The sequence below is a fragment of the Bufo bufo genome, chromosome 4 (genome assembly GCF_905171765.1).
Source record: "Bufo bufo chromosome 4, aBufBuf1.1, whole genome shotgun sequence".
NCBI lineage: Eukaryota > Metazoa > Chordata > Amphibia > Anura > Bufonidae > Bufo > Bufo bufo.
In genome coordinates this window covers 135723417-135746844 of record NC_053392.1, presented here as the reverse complement: position 1 = coordinate 135746844, position 23428 = coordinate 135723417, and the positions used below count along the sequence as shown (strand labels likewise).

Below are 23428 nucleotides of genomic sequence, written 5' to 3'. Positions count from 1 at the left end.
CCCCCCCCCCATACACAGTGAAGGCCATGATGCACCCTCCCACACAGTGCAGGCCATGATGCACCCTCCACACAGTGCAGGCCACAGTGCACCCCCCCCCCCCCCCCCCATACACAGTGAAGGCCATGATGCACCCTCCCACACAGTGCAGGCCACAGTGCTCCCCCCCATACACAGTGCAGGGATTGATGCACCCGCCCCATACACAGTGCAGGCCACAGTGCTCCCCCCCATCCCCCCATACACAGTGCAGGCCATGATGCACCCTCCCACACAGTGCAGGCCATGATGCACCCTCCCACACAGTGCAGGCCACAGTGCACCCCCCCCCCCATACACAGTGAAGGCCATGATGCACCCTCCCACACAGTGCAGGCCACAGTGCTCCCCCCCCCATACACAGTGCAGGGATTGATGCACCCGCCCCATACACAGTGCAGGCCACAGTGCTCCCCCCCCCATACACAGTGCAGGCCACAGTGCTCCCCCCCATCCCCCCATACACAGTGCAGGCCATGATGCACCCTCCCACACAGTGCAGGCCATGATGCACCCTCCCACACAGTGCAGGCCACAGTGCCCCCCCCCCCCCCCATACACAGTGAAGGCCATGATGCACCCTCCCACACAGTGCAGGCCATGATGCACCCTCCCACACAGTGCAGGCCACAGTGCACCCCCCCCCCCCCCATACACAGTGAAGGCCATGATGCACCCTCCCACACAGTGCAGGCCACAGTGCACCCCCCCCCCCCCCATACACAGTGAAGGCCATGATGCACCCTCCCACACAGTGCAGGCCATGATGCACCCTCCCACACAGTGCAGGCCACAGTGCCCCCCCCCCCCCATACACAGTGAAGGCCATGATGCACCCTCCCACACAGTGCAGGCCACAGTGCTCCCCCCCCCCATACACAGTGCAGGGATTGATGCACCCGCCCCATACACAGTGCAGGCCACAGTGCTCCCCCCCATCCCCCCATACACAGTGCAGGCCATGATGCACCCTCCCACACAGTGCACCCCCCCCCCCCCCCCTTCCAGGCAGCAGAAGACACAGGTCAGCACTGAAAGCACTCCCAACATGAATGATCTGTACCACATCACTTTTGCTGGGAGTGAGAAGAGCAGCACCTCTGTAGCGCTGTTCATCTCTGCAAAACCAGACAACACAATGGCAAAGATTTATTAATGTGTCTCTGCCAAAAATCTGTCCAAAAAGTGAAGCAAATTAGTTCAATTTGACACATCTAGGGTTTCTATCCTTTTTCCCTGACATCTTTGACAAGGGGCAGGCCTAAGATGCACCATATTGTGCCAAAACTGCAACACAATTCTGGTGTAAAAATCTGTCTCAAAATAAGGCAACCATTAGTTGTTAGAGTCAATGAAAAGTGTCCCTGCCCCAGATGCATCATCCACCCAGTGATAAATCTGGTGCAGGTCTAGACCATTAGGGGGACATTTATTAAGGACTGTGTTTTCTGCACCGGTCTTGATTGCCCCTGCGCAGCCGGAGGATACATTTAATTTACATCTTCTCCAGCAGGCCGTGTGCCAGGCTAGCAGTCATATATAGTTATGTCTTCATTCACGCCAAACATTGGTGTGAATGAAGAGAAAAGTGCCAGGCCAGCTGGCCTCGCTGTCTCCCAGCCCTTGCTAAACCCCCTTTTCAGAAAGTGGCGAGGGCAGCATAGAAGTGCCACTTGTAACAAAATTTTGTCGCAATGGTGTTTTAAAAGTCACAAATAAAGAGCTGCCAACTTTATATTTTTTTTTACGCCAGAAAACTGGCATTATGGGAGAGGGGGACTTTAAATTTCCTCCAAAAAACCAAATCCACCAGGAACGGCAGTGTGGGGAGCTCCTGACTCTCCCAAACAGATGATGTCTGGGGAGACAAGGATGGGGAGAAATTAATATTTTCACCCGATGCTTTTGTTCTTCAGCGAGATAAGTGAACGTCAAAAGCGGCTTTCTCCGATCTCCCCAGGCGAACGTGCATGTGTATAGAGAAGCCGGGAGGGAGATGGGAGAGATAGCCATCAGCCGAGACAGCTATTGAATGTGTATGTCAAGCCTTAAAGGGGTTATCCCACTTCGCATTTTCATACTTGCCTGCTGCCAGCGCGCTGTTCACTTCCTGGATTCATCTTGACTGAAGTCTTCTCCCGGCTGGGCCGCGCGCTGGACTGAATGCACACGCCGCCGCGCAAGCGCCATGGTGACTTATTCCTGGCCAGTATAGTACAGAGTCGGCATACGCATTCGCGGCTCTGTACTATTCTGGCCAGGAAGAAGTCACTATCGCGCATGCGCGGCGGCGTGCACGTTCAGGACAGCGAGCGGCCCGGCCAGGAGAAAAGAAGAAGTCTTCTGCGCAAGCGCGGACACCGGGATTCCGGCGAAGAGCGGTGGAAGTAACCAGGGGAGACCGAAGGACAACAATAAGGTAAGTGGGGATGAATTTTCTCCTAAACGGTGGGAATTGGTTAATCAAATATATTTACAAAAATGATCACTGTCAAATCATTAACAGATTTAACAGCGATCATTATGATGGGTTAACCCCTTTAAGGTGGATTTAGATGGGCAGATGAACAGCAAATGATCAAGAAGGAAGCGTTCCTTCCCGCCCGTAGGCTGCTCATTCAGTGGAGGTGAAGCTCTGCATTTACATGCAGCGATCTCCTTCACAGTGTGTGGACGAGCGGGCACTATTGCGATCCCTCGTTCCCATCCAGCTGCACTGTTCCCGGGCAGCAGATCGCAGTTTAGACAGCACGATTTTGCTGCTAATTTAGGTGCCTGCACGAACAGTTCCACCCGGTGAATGAGCGTTTCGCTTATTCATCGGGCGTTCTGCTGCACCTTTACAAGGCCAGATTTTTGGGAACGAGCATTCGCAGGAACGTTCATTCCTGATAAGCTGCCCAATTATCTGGACGTCTAAATTCAATTTTAGTTTCCGTGCTGATTGTTCATTTTATTTCTACTTGCAGTAAAATAATCAGCGTAACACATTAGATAGAAGTTGGCTGATGGTTGAACAGCAGTTGAACAATCATCTGGTGAACGGTTACTTTGTAGGCACGACCATACCCATTTTAGTCCAAATTGGAGTTACAGTTTTTCAAAATGCCCATATACATTCAATGATAGTGGGCGATGGTCACAAGAGCTTTCTGAGAATGTTCTATCAAAGAAAGATCTTTTGTTCACGAACAATCCTTTTTTGAATGAGCGATCTTTCGTCCAACTATCAGACAATAATATTAAACATGGCCGACTTTTATTCTGACTAGTTTGTCATCAGTCAGCTGAAACGATTGTTCCTTGTTAAATTTCATCCCACAAACGTTCGCTTTGGTTGAAATCGTCCGTTTCGATCAACTTTAGACTAATGTGTATGGCTGAGAGTGACCCGTCCGTGAGTTTACACTGATGGAAATCGCCCATTACACAAAAACATAATTCTACAAGTGGATGATCTTATCCCAAGTGTTTATGGAAACGAGAGCATGTGTCATGTGCTAACATGATAGCATCGCCCGTATTTAAAGACAAACACATGGAAACACAACGTCGCCTTTTGTCACTTGGCTCGCAAAGTCAGCCAAAGGAGAAGTGGTGAAGTATATAAATAGACATAGTAATTATAAAGCACAAAAGGAAAATAGAGAACAAATACCTCCTTATGTGTTCATCCCAGATCTAGAAGTGATGTAGAAACAGGGTTCAGGGTCATTTTGTACTAGTTAAAGAGGTTATCCAATCCCTATAATACCCCCCAAAATGCCGGGCCCCTCATGCTGGTTATACTTACCTCGCTCCCTTGCACCCACGTCGCTTCTGATGCCCACATGGCAGCCAATAGCAGGCCGCGACGGGAACAAGCCTCCAAAGCGCCACCAGCGATGATAGGGAGGTTCAACCCTGTTGCAGCCTGCTATTGGTCGCCCAACCGAACACACTTAATAGATAACACATTTAATAGTAGCAGGTCCTAAGGCTAATTTCACATGAGTAAGTTTTCCATCTGGATGTGTTCCGTTTTGCGAACGGACAGCATCGGACTGAATCCTGACCCAGTCATTTCAATGGGCACATGAGCATCGTTTTTCACTATCATCTTTGCATTCTGAGGAAAAAAATAATAACATGTTCTATACTGTCCGTTTTTCATGCAGCGCTGGCCCCATAGAATTGAATGGGACCGGATGAAAAACGGAAGGCATCAGGGATGCAATGAATTTTTCACTGATGGTTGCTAGGAGATGTGAAAAACGGATGTAAAAAGGATGCAAACCTGATGGAAATAACTGAACTGAATGCAGACAAAACGGAATTGAACTTGCATGAAAAACCATCAATTTTTCACTGAACAGACTTTGACACATTCTGTATCGCTCATGTGAGGCCTTGGGCTACGGCTGCAACAAGACTTTCTCTCTCGATAAATAAAAAAAAAAATTGCTGTCCACAAGTATGAATGTAACTATGTTACTATATTGAATATCTTGAAAAATTGCTCCGCTCAGGAGGGTTGCTCCCCTGTACTTTACACCAAAGCTCTGCTATGCTTGTGTGGAGTTCTCCGGTTTCCTTCCACACTCCAAAGTAGGCTTGAGAGAATCAACCTTTGGATTAGGCCTCATGCACACGACCGTTGTGTGCATCCGTGGCCGTTGTGCCGTTTTCCGTTTTTTTTCGCGGACCCATTGACTTTCAATGGGTCCGTGGAAAAAACGGAAAATGCACCGTTTGGCAGCCGCATCCATGAGCCGTGTTTCCTGGCCGTGAAAAAAATATGACCTGTCCTATTTTTTTCACGGCCAACGGTTCACGGACCCATTCAAGTCAATGGGTCCGTGAAAGAACACGGATGCACACAAGATTGGCATCCGTGTTCGTGATCCGTGGCCGTAGGTTAGTTTTTATACAGACGGATCCGAAGATCCGTCTGCATAAAAGCTTTTTCAAAGCTGAGTTTTCACTTCGTGAAAACTCAGAACCGACAGTATATTCTAACACAGAAGCGTTCCCATGGTGATGGGGACGCTTCTAGTTAGAATACACTACAAACTGTGTACAAGACTGCCCCCTGCTGCCTGGCAGCATCCGATCTCTTACAGGGGGCCGTGATCAGCACAATTAACCCCTTCAGGTGCCGCACCTGAAGGGGTTAATTGTGCTGATCACGGCCCCCTGTAAGAGATCAGGGCTGCCAGGCAGCAGGGGGCAGACCCTCCCCCCCTCCCCAGTTTGAATATCATTGGTGGCCAGTGCGGCCCCCCCCCCTCCCTCTATTGTAATAATTCGTTGGTGGCCAGTGCGGCCCCCCCCCCCCCCCCCTCTATTGTAATAATTCGTTGGTGGCACAGTGTGCGCCCCCCCCCTCCCTCCCTCTATTGTAATAATTAGTTGGTGGCACAGTGTGCGCCCCCCATTCCTCTATAGCATTAACAACATTGGTGGCCAGTGTGCGGCCTCCCATCCCCCCCCGCCCCCCCCCCATCATTGGTGGCAGCGGAGTTCCGATCGGAGTCCCAGTTTAATCGCTGGGGCTCCGATCGGTAACCATGGCAACCGGGACGCTACTACAGTCCTGGTTGCCATGGTTACTTAGCAATAGTACAATAGTAGAAGATTCATACTTACCTGCTGCTGGCTGCTGCTGCTGCGATGTTCGTGTCCGGCCGGGAGCTCCACCTACTGGTAAGTGACAGGTCTGTGCGGCGCATTGCTAAATGAACTGTCACTTACTAGTAGGAGGAGCTCCCGCCCGGACACGAACATCGCAGGTCCCAGGTAAGTATGAATCTTTTACTATTGTACTATTGCTAGTAACCCGCTGCCACCAATGATCGGGGGGGGGGGGATGGGAGGCCGCACACTGGCCACCAATGTTGTTAATGCTATAGAGGGAGGGGGGGCCAATGGGGGGCGCACACTGTGCCACCAACGATTTATTACAATAGAGGGAGGAAGGGGGGGGGGGGCGCACACTGTGCCACCAACGAATTATTACAATAGAGGGAGGAAGGGGGGGGCACACTGTGCCACCAACGATTTATTACAATAGAGGGAGGAAGGGGGGGGCGCACACTGTGCCACCAACGAATTATTACAATAGAGGGAGGAAGGGGGGGGCACACTGTGCCACCAACGAATTATTACAATAGAGGGAGGAAGGGGGGGGCACACTGTGCCACCAACGAATTATTACAATAGAGGGAGGAAGGGGGGGGCACACTGTGCCACCAACGATTTATTACAATAGAGGGAGGAAGGGGGGGGGGCGCACACTGTGCCACCAACGAATTATTACAATAGAGGGAGGAAGGGGGGGGCACACTGTGCCACCAACGAATTATTACAATAGAGGGAGGAAGGGGGGGGCACACTGTGCCACCAACGAATTATTACAATAGAGGGAGGAAGGGGGGGGGGGGGCGCACTGGCCACCAATGATATTCAAACTGGGGAGGGGGGGGAGGGTCTGCCCCCTGCTGCCTGGCAGCCCTGATCTCTTACAGGGGGATATGATATTACAATTAACCCCTTCAGGTGCGGCACCTGAGGGGTTAATTGTGCTGATCACGGCCCCCTGTAAGAGATCGGATGCTGCTAGGCAGCAGGGGGCAGTCATGTACACAGTTTGTAGTATATTCTAACTAGAAGCGTCCCCATCACCATGGGAACGCCTCTGTGTTAGAATATACTGTCGGAAATGAGGTTTCACGATCTAACTCATATCCGACAGTATATTCTAACATAGAGGCGTTCCCATGGTGATGGGGACGCTTCAAGTTAAAAATATACCATCGGATTGGAGAAAACTCCGATCTGATGGTATAAAAGGGACTCCAGACTTTACATTGAAAGTCAATGGGGACGGATCCGTTTGAAATGGCACCATATTGTGTCAACGTCAAACGGATCCGTCCCCATTGACTTGCATTGTAATTCAGGACGGATCCGTTTGGCTCCGCACGGCCAGGCGGACACCAAAACGACTTTTTTTTCATGTCCGTGGATCCTCCAAAAATCAAGGAAGACCCACGGACTAAAAAACGGTCACGGATCACAGTAAAACGGAACCCCGTTTTGCGGACCGCAAAAAAATACGGTCGTGTGCATGAGGCCTTATACTGTAGATCCAAAGTCAATTCGTTCAAATACTTATCCGTACAGCATTAAAATGTATTGGCTCTGTGGAGTCAAAGTTCGTTTCCCCCAAAGTCGTGTAAGACTTCGGTTAAAGGGGTTGTCTCATCTCAGACAATGGGGGCATATCGCTAAGACAAGCCCCCATTGTCTTATAGGAGCGGGTCCCACCGCTGAGATCTGCACCTATATCAGGAACGGAGCCCTGCAGGAACTCCAGTCCAGCCAACACCAAGCGGTCTCCCCATAGAAGTGCATGGGAGCGCACCACACATGAACGGCCAACGCTCCCATTCACTTCTATGGGACCGACACCGCTTTCGGGGCTCCGTTCTCAATATAGGTGCGGGTCCCAGTGGTGTGACCCCCACCTATCAGATATTGGGGGCGTATCCTAGGGATATGCCCCCATTGTCTGAGATGAGACAACCCCTTTAATTCCTACTGTATGCATATCTGTGTATTGAAAAACAATTTAAAATAGCATTAGCAATCCAAACTGGGCTTTGGTACTGGCTGGTACCTCGGTACCAAAGCCCAGTTTAAATTGCTATTTTTAATTGTTTTGCAATACGCAGATATGCATACAGTAGGAATTAACCGAAGTCTCGAGCAAGTTCGGGCGAGAAGAACTTTGGCTCCACGGAGCCAATACATTTTAATGCTGTACAGATACAGCATTTAAATGTAGGTATTAGGGATCGACCGATTATCGGTTTGGCCGATATTATCGGCCGATATTGAGGATTTTGAACGTTATCGGTATCGGCATCTATTTTGCCGATATACCGATAACGTATGGGGAACACAGAACGCGCTGCTCTCAGCGCTCTCTGTGTTCCCTCCGCAGCACAGGGGAGAAGGAAGCAGTGTCTCCTCCCCCTGTGCTGCTGCTGCCGCCAATAGCAGGAGAGGAGACAAGAGGAGGGGAGGGGCTGTGGCCGCTGCGCCACCAATGAAGATAAGCCTTTCATTCATTCATATACAGGAGGCGGGAGCTGGCTGCAGAATCACATAGCCGGCTCCCGGCCTCTATGAGCGATAGCTGCGATCCGCGGTAGTTAACTCCTCAGGTGCCGCGGATCGCAGCTATCGCTCATAGAGGCCGGGAGCCGGCTATGTGATTCTGCAGCCAGCTCCCACCTCCTGTATATGAATGATTGAGAGACTTATCTTCATTGGTGGCGCAGTGCGCCCCCCCCCACCACAAGCCCCCCAGTATTAATCATTGGTGGCGCAGTGCGCCCCCACCCCAATCCCGGCCAATAGTAAAAACATTGGTGGCGCAGTGCGCCCCCCCCCCCCCCACCCAGTATTACTCATTGGTGGCAGTGGCCACAGGATCCCCTCTCCCCTGCTCCTCCGATCGGAGCCCCAGCTGTGTAAGCCTGGGGCTCCGATCGGTTACCATGGCAGCCAGGACGCTATTGAAGCCCTGGCTGCCATGTTCAGCTCCATGCTGCTGTGTGCACAGAGCAGCAGGGACAGTGTGAGCTCCTATTCACCCTGATAGAGATCTATCAGGGGGAATAGGACAAGGGTTCTAGTCCCTAAGGGGGCTAAAAGTTAGTAAAAAAAAAAACCACAAAAATATTAAGTATAAATGAAAAAGACTTATAAAAAAAAAAATACACATTAACAATAAACAAAAAAATACACATTAACAATAAACATATTAATTTTCAGCAGATTTGTGTAGGAATTATTTTTTTTTCTCAAAAATGAAAATTCCCAGATTATCGGTATAAATTATCGGCTATCGGCCTGAAAGTTCACAAATTATCGGTATCGCTATCGGCCCTAAAAAATCAATATCGGTCGATCCCTAGTAGGTATTTGAACAAATGGACTTCAATCCATGAATTGAAGGTTGATTCGCTCAAGCCTACTCCAAAGACATACTAAAAAGGGAAGTTAGATTGTGAGCTCCATTGTACACAGCAAGCAATGATAAGGCCACAGTGTCATGCCAACCCCTGTCTGCTGCCGAAAGCGCCTACAATGGGCACATGATCATCAGATCTGGACAATAGTGCAATGGAAGAAGGTTACCTAGCTTGGTTTATCATGTTTTCCTTAACATTATTTGGGCGGCCGGGTGTGTAGCTTACCTGGAAAAGAGATGGCACCAGGATGAACTATGAAGCTCTGGGTAATGTTCTACTTGGAAACCTTGGGTCCTGGCATCTACGTAGATGTTACTTTGACACAAACTAGATACCTAAATATCATCGTAGACCAAGTACATTTCACAGTAATGTTATTCCTTCATCAGGACAATGCACCCTCCCATGCTGCAAAAATTGCTCATGAATGGTTTGAGGGACATGAAAAAGAGTTCAAGGTGATGACTTGGCCTCCAAATTCCCCCTTTATCAATCCAATCGAGCATTAATAGGAAGTGCTGGAAAAACTACTCCAATCCATGGAGACCTCACAATTTACCGGACACCTTTAGAGGTCTCAGAGTCCATGCTTCAATACATCAGGGTTGTTTTGGCGGCACAAGGGGAATCTACACGTAGATTAAGCAAGTGATCGTATACACAAGCCTGTACAAGGGAATAGGGTTGTCCCCAGCGTCCCTCTTTAATACTAGTTACTGAATCATGCCCATGCACTTTCTACCTTCCCTTTTATATTAGAAAATGTCTTTGATGGACAATTGAACTCTGACTACACCGCACCGTGTGGACAACAGGGCGTGTGTCACTTGTCTGGCGGTTTTTTGCTTCTGATTACTTTGCAAACCTGCATGCACAGGCCTGAGCTTGTCATAATCATCAATTAAAACCCTACCAGGGACATAAAATGCACTATTTCACCAGCAACTGGATCAGAGGTGCAAAAAAAGCCATAAAAATTCGAGAAAAGCATAAAGAACAATTAACTCGTAAGTAATTATTACCACAATAGAGACAGGTCAGTCTGAAGGAGTAATTTGGCATGAGCTGCTCTGTCTTCGGATCCCCGCCGCTGCCCACTGAGGCCATTTCAATAAGAATGAAATATTAGAACCTGCAAAGCCTGCTGTGACACCCCCCACCATTCCAGCAATGTGCCAGCTCTGGCAGAACAAGCAGGAACCGAGCAGGCAGTGGGTGTAATGCATCACCAACCACCACTGCTAAAAATGAAATTTTACACTGAGAAATAAATTCGAACAATTTATCATTTATTCATAACCAATTCTAGCTGTAAACCTGAGAGCAACCCACTGACTGCAGCCGCTGTATGCTGACCGACTCTCCAGGCAAGTGCAATGACCTGAAAATTCCCAGTTAGCACCATATCTTATTATCGGAACAGCTAGTAATTCAAGGGCATTGTTATTTAAAGGGATTGATGGCCTGTCCTCAGGATTGGTCATCAATATTTGATCGGTGGCGGTCTGACTCCTAGCACCGCCGCGACGCTCCAGTAAGAGGTGCGGTCTCCTCACAGCTCACCAAGCACAGCGCCGTACATTGTATAGTGGTTGTGCTTGGTACTGCAGCCCTGGCCCATTCACTCGGTACTACAGTTATTGCGCCTAGGGCATGTGATATCCCTGGCCTAAAAATATGGCTGCAGTGTCCACAGGAGCACCATGCCCTCCCCATACCGCTGATCGTCTGGAGTGCTGGTAGTCAGACCCACCACCAATCAGATACTGATGACCTATCCTAAGGGCAGGCCACCAATATCGAAATCTTAAATATCTAAAGTGAGAAAACCCTTTTGAAGGGTGTACCTCATTTGGAAATACACCCCATTAGGGCAAATGGACATCATACAGGGGCTTCCTTTCTGGAGCCAGAGCAGCAAGCTTCTGTAAAGAAGAGATTCAGCTTTGGCGCCCACTAATGGGCCTCTAGACGATGCGCAACTGAGAGTACAATGGAGCTGATGTGTTGCCTATAGCAACCAATCATATTGCAGCTTTTGTTTTTTTAAGAGCGGAATGTGAAATAAAAGCTGAACTGTGATTGGGCAACATTTTCAAAAATCCCCCCCCCCCCTCCCCATTATTTCCAAGTTAGACTTTATTCGTGACCAGGTCTATGACAGGATGGCCATTGCTTTCTCCATGAGGGTGTCTGTGGAGGGTTACTAGTTGGTCCACATGTCCGTTTTTTCTGCTCTATGTCTCATACGTATTTCAGAGAAAGGGGAATTCCAGAGCACAGATACCATCCATGTTCTGTCACACGTTTTTACGGACCCACAGATTTCGATGGGCATGTTTGGTCTAAGCATCTCCTCTGTTTTTCCACTGACCTGCCATCAGTGGAAAAACAAGGGGTATTCCCATCTGAGACAATGGGACCCGCACCTACATTGAGAACGGACCCCTGAAGATTGTTGGGGGTGCACCGCATATGCACAGCCACTCTCTTTTCATTTCTATGGGGCCGCCGAAAACAGCCGAGCCCTGGCTCAGCTATTTCTGAATGGGAGCGGTGGCAGTGCAAGTGTGGTGCGCTCCCATTCAATTCTATTGGGAAAGCGCTAGGTGGTGGCTGGACCCCAGAAAACCCGGGGTCCTCCAGCCACCATCTTCGCAGCTCCGTTCTCAGTGTAGGTGCGGGTCCCAGAGGTGAGACCCATACCTATCAGACAGTGGGAGTATATCCTAGCGATATGCCCCCCAATGTCCAAGATGGGAATACCCCTTGGGATAATGGGAATACATAGACAGCACACATCCGTGATTCACTGACGTGTAAATAAGCCCGCACTCAGCATTTTATGTAGATTTTAACTATGAAACAGAAAAAGTGGAGTTTTCTTGTGGGATCACAGACCTCACTAGCCTGCTCTCCCCACATACTGTATGTAGGGCACATCTCAAGAACATTTTGATATGATATCTCCCCCCCCCCCCCCCCCTTTAGCAGATACCATTGAGTTTTCTGAGGTTACAGATGAAAAATAAGGCATGATAACGTCTACTCAGAAATTAGTGAATCATGGTGATAGTTAACCTTGGGGTTCTGCCTCAGTTTTGTGTTTTGGGGGAAAAATGCCTCAAAATATGGCTGACTTGCAGGCATTCTTTTATATAATGTGTTTTAAAGGGGTTTTCTAGGAGTTTAAGACCGATGATCTATCAACAGGATAGGTCATCAATATCTCCGACTAACAATTTCTAATTGATCACATGACCTGGGAGTGGCTCAGTCCCATTCAAGTGAATGACCTTGGGCTGCATTACCAAGCACTGCCACTATTCTATGAAAGGCGCTGTCCTTGGTATTCCGTAAAGAGGCTGTGTCGCTCACCGAAATAATGCAGTCTCTTCAAACAGCTGATCAGCAGGGCTGCCGGATGTCAGACCCCACTGATCACATACTGGTGACATATCTTCAGGGTAGCTCATCAATATTTTCCACCTGGAAAATTCCTTTTGCAATATGGAGAAAATACATTGATAAAAAATGCCAACACACATTCCACATTTGTGTTTTTAAAGCTACAGAAAAAAAAGAAATAGATAATGGATGTCTATGGGAGAAAAAACTTCAAAGGGGGTTTTCTGAGATTTTTATACTGATGACCTATCTAGGTCACCAGTATCTGATTGCTGGGGGTCCGACACTCGTGAGACCGCCTTTTCCCTGCTTTTCCTAGGCCAGTGACGACACATTCATCGGTCACGTGGCCTTAGAGCAGCTCAGCTGAGGTGCGATACCAAGCACAGCCATTATACAATGTACGGCGCTGTGCTTGGTGAGCTGAGAGAAGGCCGAGGTGCTCACAGGAGCGCCGGTGCCTTCTCAAACAACTAATCGGCAGGGTTCCCGGGTATCGGACCCCACGATAAGATACTGATGACCTATGCAAAGGATAGGTCATCAGTTAAAAAATACTGGAAATCCGTTTTAAGGACCGTATAGAGGGAGGCTTTTGCAGGCTGAATATGGCAAGTATTCTGCAGAAAAAAAATCACCAGGTGGCTACGTGGAAATTACATCCTACTATTTCAATGGGCGCTTCCGCTGTCGTTCATAGTTTATTGCAGGACCACTCCAAAAAAAGTATATAAATTGCGGCTTCCCATTGAAAACAATGGGAGGCGGTTACCACATGGCCTTCTGGTGGCTTTCTGGTGTGGAATCTGTGCCAAATTCAGCCTGCAAAAAACTACATCTGATCAGTCCCTTAAAGAGGTTTTGCAAAGTAAAAAAAAAAAAAAGACAACACAAAAGTACCTTTTACTGCAGTGACGTATCATCTATTAGTGATGTCACTATAGCGGGCAATGACTGGCTGCACCACTCATATGACATCACTATGGATTACACATCATCATGCAGTAGAGGAAGCAGAGATGCAAAGAAACAGCGGCAAAGAACAGTTAATAATTATAAAAGAACCGGTACAGTGCTTGTCTGTTTCCGTCAGGACCGTAGGCATATTTACAACCATTCGGGGCATTTTAGCTCCCCCAAAGCCCTCCCCTCCCGCCCTCCCTGTCTCACATGCCCTAACCTCAACTTAGCGGAACACCCACTTCTGGACAGGGTAGATTATCATTATCAATTCCAGGAAAACCCCTTTAATCCTGGGCTTAAGGCCTCTTGCACACAACCGTATGGCTTTCAGTATTTTGCGGTCCGTAAAAAACGGATCCACAAAAAATACAGATGATGACTGTGTGCATTCAGTTTTTTGCGGAACGGAAAAGCTGGCCCCTGATAGAACAGTACTATCCTTGTCCGTTAGGCCTCTTGCACACAAAGTTTTTTTTTCCCCGTTTACGTTCCGTATACGGAACCATTCATTTCAATAGAGTCGCAAAAAAAAAAAAAGAACAGAAGGTACTCCGTATGCCTTCCATTTCCATAGTTCTGCTTTTCCATTCCGTTCAAAGATAGAACATGTCCTATTATTGTCCGCATAATGGACAAGGATAGCACTGTTCTATCAGGGGCCAGCAGTTCCGTTCCGCAAAAAACGGAATGCACACGGACGTCATCCGTATTTTTTGCGGATCCAATTTTTGCAAAATACTGAAAAAGCCATACGGTCGTGTGCAAGAGGCCTTATGCGGACAATAATAGGACATGTTCTATCTTTGAATGGAACGGGAAAACGGTAAGTATACCGTTTTTTTTTGCGGATCCATTGAAATGAATGGTCCCGTATATGGAATGCAAAAAACGGAACGTAAACGGAAAAAAATAACTTTGTGTGCAAGAGGCCTAACGGACAAGGATAGTACTGTTCTATCAGAAGACCTAAGCAGTTACTTTGGCCAAGACAAGCATTACTCAACCAAGGGTCGCGGTGTAGCAGCCACACATGGAACTACAGCGCGACACACAAGTTGCTGGAACTCTGACTCCAGACCTGCAGTGTTTTTTTCAATTCTGGAGTTGATGTAACCTGAAAGTCACCCACGACCCCATATACTTGTGAGGCTGCACCTGCAGCACCACACAGTGATATCTGGTTGTGGCTGAAGTTGCCATGTAGCCCCAGCATGAAAGGGTTTTCCTGGACTGGGTAATTGATGGTCCATTCTTAGGACAGGTAATCAACATCAGATGGGTGGTGGTCCAACTCTCAGCACCCCTAGTAATTGATGGTCCATCCTTATGACAGGTCATCAACACCAGATGGGTGGTGGTCCAACTCTCAGCACCCCTAGTAATTGATGGTCCATCCTTAGGACAGGTCATCAACACCAGATGGGTGGTGGTCCAACTCTCAGCACCCCTAGTAATTGATGGTCCATTCTTAGACAGGTCATCCACACCAGATGGGTGGTGGTCCGACTCTCAGCACCCCTAGTAATTGATGGTCCATTCTTAGGACAGGTAATCAACATCAGATGGGTGGTCCGACTCTCAGCCCACCTAGTGATCAGTGGCGTAAACGGGCAGCTGCACTCCAGAGCAAGCACCACAACAGCGCAGCTACTGAGTAGAAGTCATGAATGTATGGTGGAGACAATCTTGTTCACTTAAAACTGGTCATTGATATTACAGTGAATCAAAAGGAAACAGATGAGAAAACGATGGGAACGGATATGATCAACCAGGGAAAAATGGGCCGCGTGTCGGCCGGATCTCCCAGGCCAGCCGTGCTCCTCTGACCTGAACTGACTGCATCATAGTGTATGATGAAACAGCCACTTCATATCTGATCTCTTGTACTGATGATGATGTGAGTACAGTACAACAGATCCACCATCTGATAGGAACAATATGATGCAGTCATCTCAGGTCAGGGGAGCGCAGTCGGTTTGGGAGATGCAGACAACAAACACATGGATCATGTTTCTCGGCCCAAGAACAGTCATGTGAATCAGCCTTAATTCTTACATCTGCCAGTTTTACTTGAGCCTTGAAAACTCACTTCCTAAAGGAAGTCTATGTCACATAGGCATAGTCTCTGGTCTATAGTGGAAAACCGGCACTCTACATCTATCAATAATACTAAAGAAGCAATCTACACAGGTGATAGTAAAAAATATATATTTATTTTTAGGAGGATGGGTTTAAGAATGGGGAGTAGGGGTAGACGTTCTAAAAATGTAGAAGTTCTGAAAAAATGGGATACTCAAGAATAAAAATGATGATCTGCAATATGCGGCAGTGGGGGTGCACAGTGAGAAAATGTGCAAGGTGGGGATATGACAATGCGGTGATTGTCTAGTGATGATTTCCCCCTTTCAATAGGTACAATGAGTTGCTGTGTCCATTAGTATGCAGTCCATAAAAAATTGTCTTTATGTATTACCAGTGTTGGTCACATAGAAAAATATATAATATATGGATAGAACGATAAAAGAATAAAAAGGTAAAAATATATAAGTGGTATATCAGTCGGGTGCTGTACTTAGTGTGGCGTCCCACACATTTAGTAAAGACTGCACCCTGACTGTTTACCTTCTTTGTGGGGTATGGATATCCTGGCTGTTGGAGCGGCCACACAACCCCACAGCAATACCACAAGAGACCCCAACAGGTACTCCCAGATACCGCAACAGCAATCCCAATTACACACTACAGAATACATAAAAACTGGATCCCAATAAACCGCACCCAAAAAGTGAGTACATATAAGCACAACCACACAAGACAACACACGTAGCACCAACAACACATCCCATTCCCTCACTAGCCCCTATCACTGAACACATCACCCCCACGTCACACACCCCTGCCAACATACGCAATAACACACTCTACCCCTATTCAGATACCACCATCCCACAAACACTCCCCAAAAACACATCACAATCAAACACAGTAACACTGCAGCCACAACACAAAAATCACACTAGGCCTCTTAGACACAAAATAATTACCCAAAAAATGTACCACAAAATCCCTAATATTTCCCCAAATACTCAAAAAAAAACAAAAAAAAACGCAGTGCTGAAAAGATGCACCATAAAAAACGCACCATAGAAACGCACTGGCACCGCAGGAATACAAACACATATCTCCAATATGGACCATCAGACACTATATCAGCAATTCTAAATACACATCACCGACAGAAAAACACCACACAAATCACAACAATAGATCCCAAAAAACGCACACAAATTCACACAGGATAACACGCACAGCACCAAAAAATCCTTTCCCCGCTAGCACCCGGGGCAGAACGCACTACCCCAACCACCCACATTATCTATCACCTACGTCACCACAGACACACCCCCCGCTATCACTCAACACAACGCACCATGAAAAAACGCAGCAACACCGCAGGGCAACAACAAAAACAAAAAACCGAAACCACAACAAGAAACCACACAAGGTCTCTTAGATATCAAACATCTCAAACAAAAATACAACACGGACAAAATACCGAAAAAAACCACAGAATCCAGAGCATAATAGAAACCAGCAACCAATAAAGAACAAACCACTAAAAAAACACAGCAGTAGCAGAAGTAAAGTCTCCAAACAGGCCCCAATACAAAAATGCACAACTAGCAGATAACGCAGCGGTACCGCAGCAAACACAGACACTGCAAAAACCGCAAAATCAAAACAGGAATCACAACAAAGCACCAAAGCAATAACCAGCACACACATCATACCGCCAATATCAGTATAAAAAGCAAACAGATACACATAAAAGAGCAAACAAAGGAAAACACCAAAACAGCACTTATCCAGATTTTCGATGGAACCATCACACCCAAAAGTCTGGACCATATAAAATGAGATCCAGTCCAGGTCTTTGAAAGATCCACGGGCAACATAAAAGGCAGTACATCGGCAGTCAGAGGGCTACCACTGATGAAGAAGGCAGCTTAGTCCTTCGAAACGCGTCTGGTGACTTCCCTCTAAAAAACCTGCTAAGAACTTTATTTTGGAAGCGCTTCCACATTACCGATTTCATCCAAGTCCTCTGGACCGAAAAAGACCACCAGCGAAAATCTCAATACCAAATCCGGCAAAGACACGTGAGACGCCAGAGAAGTGACGTCACACACACGCGGCACGCCGAGAAGACCGGGAAAGCAGACACCGCTGAGCGCTGTAAGGCCGCTCCAACAGCCAGGATATCCATACCCCACAAAGAAGGTAAACAGTCAGGGTGCAGTCTTTACTAAATGTGTGGGACGCCACACTAAGTACAGCACCCGACTGATATACCACTTATATATTTTTACCTTTTTATTCTTTTATCGTTCTATCCATATATTATATATTTTTCTATGTGACCAACACTGGTAATACATAAAGACAATTTTTTATGGACTGCATACTAATGGACACAGCAACTCATTGTACCTATTGAAAGGGGGAAATCATCACTAGACAATCACCGCATTGTCATATCCCCACCTTGCACATTTTCTCACTGTGCACCCCCACTGCCGCATATTGCAGATCATCATTTTTATTCTTGAGTATCCCATTTTTTCAGAACTTCTACATTTTTAGAACGTCTACCCCTACTCCCTATTCTTAAACCCATCCTCCTAAAAATAAATATATATTTTTTACTATCACCTGTGTAGATTGCTTCTTTAGTATTATTGATAGAGGTAGAGTGCCGGTTTCCACTATATACCTTTATTGCTATAAACCGCTTTCCTGATTGGGTGAATCAGTCCAGAACCAGAGCACCTACACATTGCAGTGATCACCTAAGCCACCAATAACCCACATAGTCTCTGGTCTGTAGACAGTCTGGCCTGGTCACAAATATCTCCACTTTTCGTGTGAAGATATTGGCAGGATGATGAGGTCAAGCAGCTTTACTTATATTACCTATGTCAAGACAAGAGGACCATCCTTTGGACAAAACAGCACTATGTACCTATTCAGTCACTCCTTCCGCCCCATTTATTTGTAAGGTCTTATGAGGAGGGACTTATCTCGTTTAGGTCACTTTCACTCGGTCAGTACCGTAATTGTAAGCCAAAGCCTACAGTGGAACCTACAGTGAAAAAGTATAATGGAAAGATTGGCGTCTCTTCTGGTTTTAGCATACAAAACACTGATGTAAGATACTGACCATGTGAAGGTGGCTTCAGGCTTCATGCACACAGCCACGTCCATATTTCCATCCACAAACAACAGATCCGCAAAATATAGACAACCTCCATGTTTACGCCACAAATTTCTCACTCCTATCAACGGAAAAGCCTATTCTTGTCCAAGGACCAGAATAAGACAAGTTCTATCATTTGCAGCCTCAAAAAATACGAATGTGTCCATGACCCCTTGGAAAGGAATGGGTAAGCGTGCCATCTCCCAAAAAACTACGGCCATAGGTTCATTGTTTGGATTATGTCATATTACTTGTGCCGCCTCCGCAGTTGTGGAGTATGTTGGCATCACTTATATGATGGTTATCATCTCCAATTGCACACAGCAATACTGATAGAGGGAAACCATCAAAACCAGCGACAAGATCACCCAGCAGGACGCGATTCTCCTGACACTTTCCATCTCTACAAGAAAGCGATCTAGAACAAAGGCCGTCTCCTAAGGGTTTATGGCCGAGCCTCTCGTCGTCGCTGCGGTTGTTAACGTTCATTTTTATTATTATTTTTTACACACAAGACAAGAATAGAGAGATAAAGAACAATCTGATGAATGTAACAATCAAATACTGTCACAAGGACGCGCCGAGCCCCTAAAAAACTGACCCGTGGTGATAATCTCCCTAGAGGACATTGATAGAATGACGGTACTCCGTACGCTGCCATATGTGCCCACATGCCGCACCATATCCTGCCCAAAAAGCCATGCCAATGAGAATTCCTGCGTAATACAGCATCCAATATAATCAGAGGCACAGTCTGGACCCATAGCAGACTGCAGGCGATCTTTACTGGTGCAGAATAGGCCTCTTTCACACCTCCGTGAAGACAACATGATCGGTGGTTCATCCATGAAGATGGCAGTGAAGGATCTGTGTTTCGTCCATGGGCCTGTTTTTCCCCTCCATGGACACCGCTAGGCTGAAAATTAATCCTACCAATGGTTCATGAAAATCGCTGGCAGAACATGGACGGCTTCCATGTTGTGTCTGCAGTTTTCACGGACCCCCAGACTATACAGGGCCTGCTTGTGCGGTAGCCCCACGGACACAGGCACTGAAAGTCAATGGATACCGACCACAGACAGCACACGATTCACTGAGGAGGCCTAATGCTGATCACAGGCACGCAGATGATTGCATCTCCCAGGCAGGGGCGTAACTACCATAGTAGCAGACCATACGACTGCTATGGGGCTCAGGGCAAGAGGGGGCCCAGTTGGGATCATCTCCTCTTCTACTGGGGGTGTAAACCTGGTCAGGACTCTACCCCCTAAAGGAACAACTTTTAGCAAATGAGGCAGCGGTAAAATGGTCCAGGGGTCATTGAAAGGGTTTTAGTCGGAAACCCTTCTGTCCTGTGTGGGGGGCCTGGTTTGATCCTTGCTATGTGGCCCTTACTTCTCTATGGATAACAACCTGTGTGATTACATAACGTAGGAGGGCTTATTTACTACTGTGTACATATGACATGTCTTATTACTATATATGTGGTTTTCATACAAAGATTCAATGTTACAATATCAGGATGATGCAACTGCATTGGATCACACAGGAAAACCAACTGACTCTATGAGCAGCGGTGACAACCAGCGAGCACGTAAACACTTAATAGTATGTCCAATATATATATAGCACATATAGATTGAACAGATCGCCTAGGCTCCGGGGGGGTAACAGCACGGATCAGCCTGAAGTATCAGCGCTCCTATGCTGCTGCTGCTCTATTAAGCCTCATGCACACGTCCGGGTCCGTGCTCAAATCCGTGAGCAGGTGGTCAGTGATGCATCCGTGAAACTGTCTGTGAAGGATCCGTGTTGGGTCCATGTGTACGTTTTTTGCTGTCCATGTTGCATCCGTGTTTTACTGACAGTGAACAGCAGAAAAATCATTTTCAAAGCATCTCTTCCTAATGATCCGTGAAACGCGGATGGCATCCATGTTGCATCCGTGGTTTTCACGGACCCATAGACTATAATAGACGTGATGGATCCGTGAACATGGACAAAATAAAAACACGGACCGTGCTGAAAACACTGATGTCTGAATACACACATTAAAATAAATGGGGAAGTGTGCCGTCCGTGGAGAACACTGATGTGTGAATGAGGCTTAACTGGAAACAGTCAGTGGAAAACTAACTGGGGTACGCCCTGGGCGCTGGTTGCCAGGGGGACGTCAATAAGCTATTTTACCTGGGCCAGGGTGTTAAGATGAGGGCAGTGATAGGATCCTTCGCCTCCCTGGGCTACTTTCACATTTGCGTTGTTAATTCCAGTATTGAGATCCGACATAGGATCTCAATACCGGAATTAAACGGATCAGTTATGATTTTGCACATTAGGATACATCCATTCCGATAGGATGCGGTTGTGTGAAATCAAAACGGGAAAAAACGGATACATTGAAAGTCAATGGGTGACGGATCCGTTTTTTTTTTTCAGTGACAGATCAGATTTTTTTTCCCGTGTTTATGACCAGAAACATAACCGGTTCTCTGTCCGGAATGCTAACGGAAAGGAAGAATGCATGAAGACTAATCGGAGACTTTTTTTTTTCTTTCCGGTATCGAGATCTCAATACCAGAAAACAGCAACTGTGAAAGTAGCCTAAACTGCATGAGACACACAGCAGAGCCGGTGATACGGGGAAGCTGTTCAGCACTTGTCTGAAACTTTGCCTATAATATAGAGATGGGTCTGTACACAGGAGGTTCTGACATTTCTACAGGAAGAAGCTGCAGCCTGGGAGTGACAGGGTTAATGCAGGCAGACAGCAGGCGCCCCATTTAACCCTTTCCACTCTCCCGGATGACCACCTGTGACAGGCAGAGCTGCACTGATCTGTCAGCGGCATGGCTGCACCAATCACAGCGGCGGACACGGACAGGTGCTTCTAGTCCCCGAGCAGCCGCCTACGTGACCTGCCCGCCGCTGTCCCCGCACCTGACCCCCGATCTCCCCCTCTTACCATTTCTGTTCCGGCGGAAAAGGAAGACACAGGTGACAACGACAGAGGTGAGACTGGCACAGCCACTTCACCGGCGGCGCCCCGCCCACTCGTACAGCGCCCCGCCCATCAATACACCTGCCGTGTAATTAGCCACGCCCCTTGCTTTGGGGAACGTCTTGCGATAGTGTGACCCTAGCAACCACTCTGCCTAGCATACGAGCGGCTCCTAGCAACGAGGTCACCCGGCCGCGCCCTCATTCCCCGCCTAACGACTCCCACTTCCTTGTCAGCCTGGTACCACGCACTTGTGTGCACGGCCGCTCCCGCCGGGGTCACTCGCCCTCTTGGTGCTGCGTACGTGTGTCACAGGGTGAGGCTGGGCTGATACATCTCTTTGTCAGGTCACCCCTTTATACACAGGAATTGCAGCAAGCTGTCAGTAATGAAAGTAAAAAACACCTCAGCACATAGGATAAGGCATGGCAAGTTAATAAAATATAAAATAAAAACAACCAAATAGCAATACCTTAGACGAGGCCTCAAAATACATAATAGAAAGGTATAGGGCAAATAACATAAGGGACCACAAGGAGACCGAAAATCTCCTCACTGTCCAATAATCCCAAAAAAACTTGTACACTTTTCTCACCCTCCTCAGTCCTAAAGTGAAGGCGCAGACCTCCCAACTTTTTGGACGGTCAAAGAGGGACCCTTAGGGCTCATGCACACGACAGTATTTTGCGTTCAGTATACTGGCAGTTTTTTGAGTTCAGTATGCGGTACATATACTGAACCATTCATTTCAATGGTTCAGCAAAAAATACTGAAGTGTCTCCGTGTGCATTCTGTTTCAGTATTTCCGTACCGTGAAAAGATAGAACATGTCCTATTCTTGTCCGCAAATCACGGTGCTTGGCTCCATTCAAGTCAATGGGTCCGCAAAAAAAAGGAACACATACGGAAATGCATCCGTATGTCTTCCGTATCCGTTCTGTTTTTGCTGAACCATCTATTGAAAATGTTATGCCCAGCCCAATTTTTTTAATGTAATTACTGTATACTGTACATGGCATGCGGAAAAACGGAAACTAAAAACGGAACAACGGATCCGTTAAAAACGGACCGCAAAACACTGAAAAAGCCATACGGTCGTATGCATGAGCCCTTATGGTTCATTGCATGAAAGATCAATTTTTTCTGCAAATCTATTCACGTTAATAGTTTCCTCTTACGAAATGGCGCAAACATTTTCTTAATATAGAAATTTCTAAAATCCCAACTGCATCAAATGAAATAATATATAAGACGGGCTCAAATATACAGAGAGGAACCAGACAAACACTTTCTGGGTCAATATTGTAAATGTAATAATGCAAATCTATCCCTCAGATCAAAAAAGAGGGATTTGGGTCAAAAAGAGGGACACTTGGGAGGTCTGCCTGAGGCGCCTGGTACAGACCTCTGTGCTGAAGATCTGGCCATCTACATCAAAGAGAAGACTAAAAACATGAAATCAGCTCCCAGCTGCTCAATGTCATCTATCCCTTTCCCTACCACATCTCCTCTGGCTCACTCTCCACATTCAACCCAGTCACAGAAGTAGTCTCCAGGCTCTTCTCCTCTTCTCGTCCTACCACATGCACTACGGATCCCATTCCCTCACACTTCCTCTAGCCTCTCTCCCCAGCTGTCACTACTCACCTAACTAAAATCTTCAACCTCTCTCTCTATTCTGGTATCTTCCCCTCGTCCTTCAAATATTCTGTCATAACCACTTTATTATAAAAAGCT

At 47.2% G+C, this 23428-nt stretch overlaps 1 protein-coding gene across 1 annotated transcript in view; it reads right to left on the bottom strand.

The window, feature by feature from the left end:
* AP1S3 (adaptor related protein complex 1 subunit sigma 3) overlaps nucleotides 1-21782 on the bottom strand; it is a 48794-nt gene extending 27012 nt beyond the window's left edge. Inside the window, exon 1 of the mRNA XM_040427999.1 lies at nucleotides 21656-21782. Coding sequence (XP_040283933.1) covers nucleotides 21656-21658 — 3 coding nt within the window. The 5' untranslated portion in view covers nucleotides 21659-21782. The remainder of the gene's footprint in view (nucleotides 1-21655) is intronic.
* Between the last annotated feature and the right edge of the window lie 1646 nt (nucleotides 21783-23428).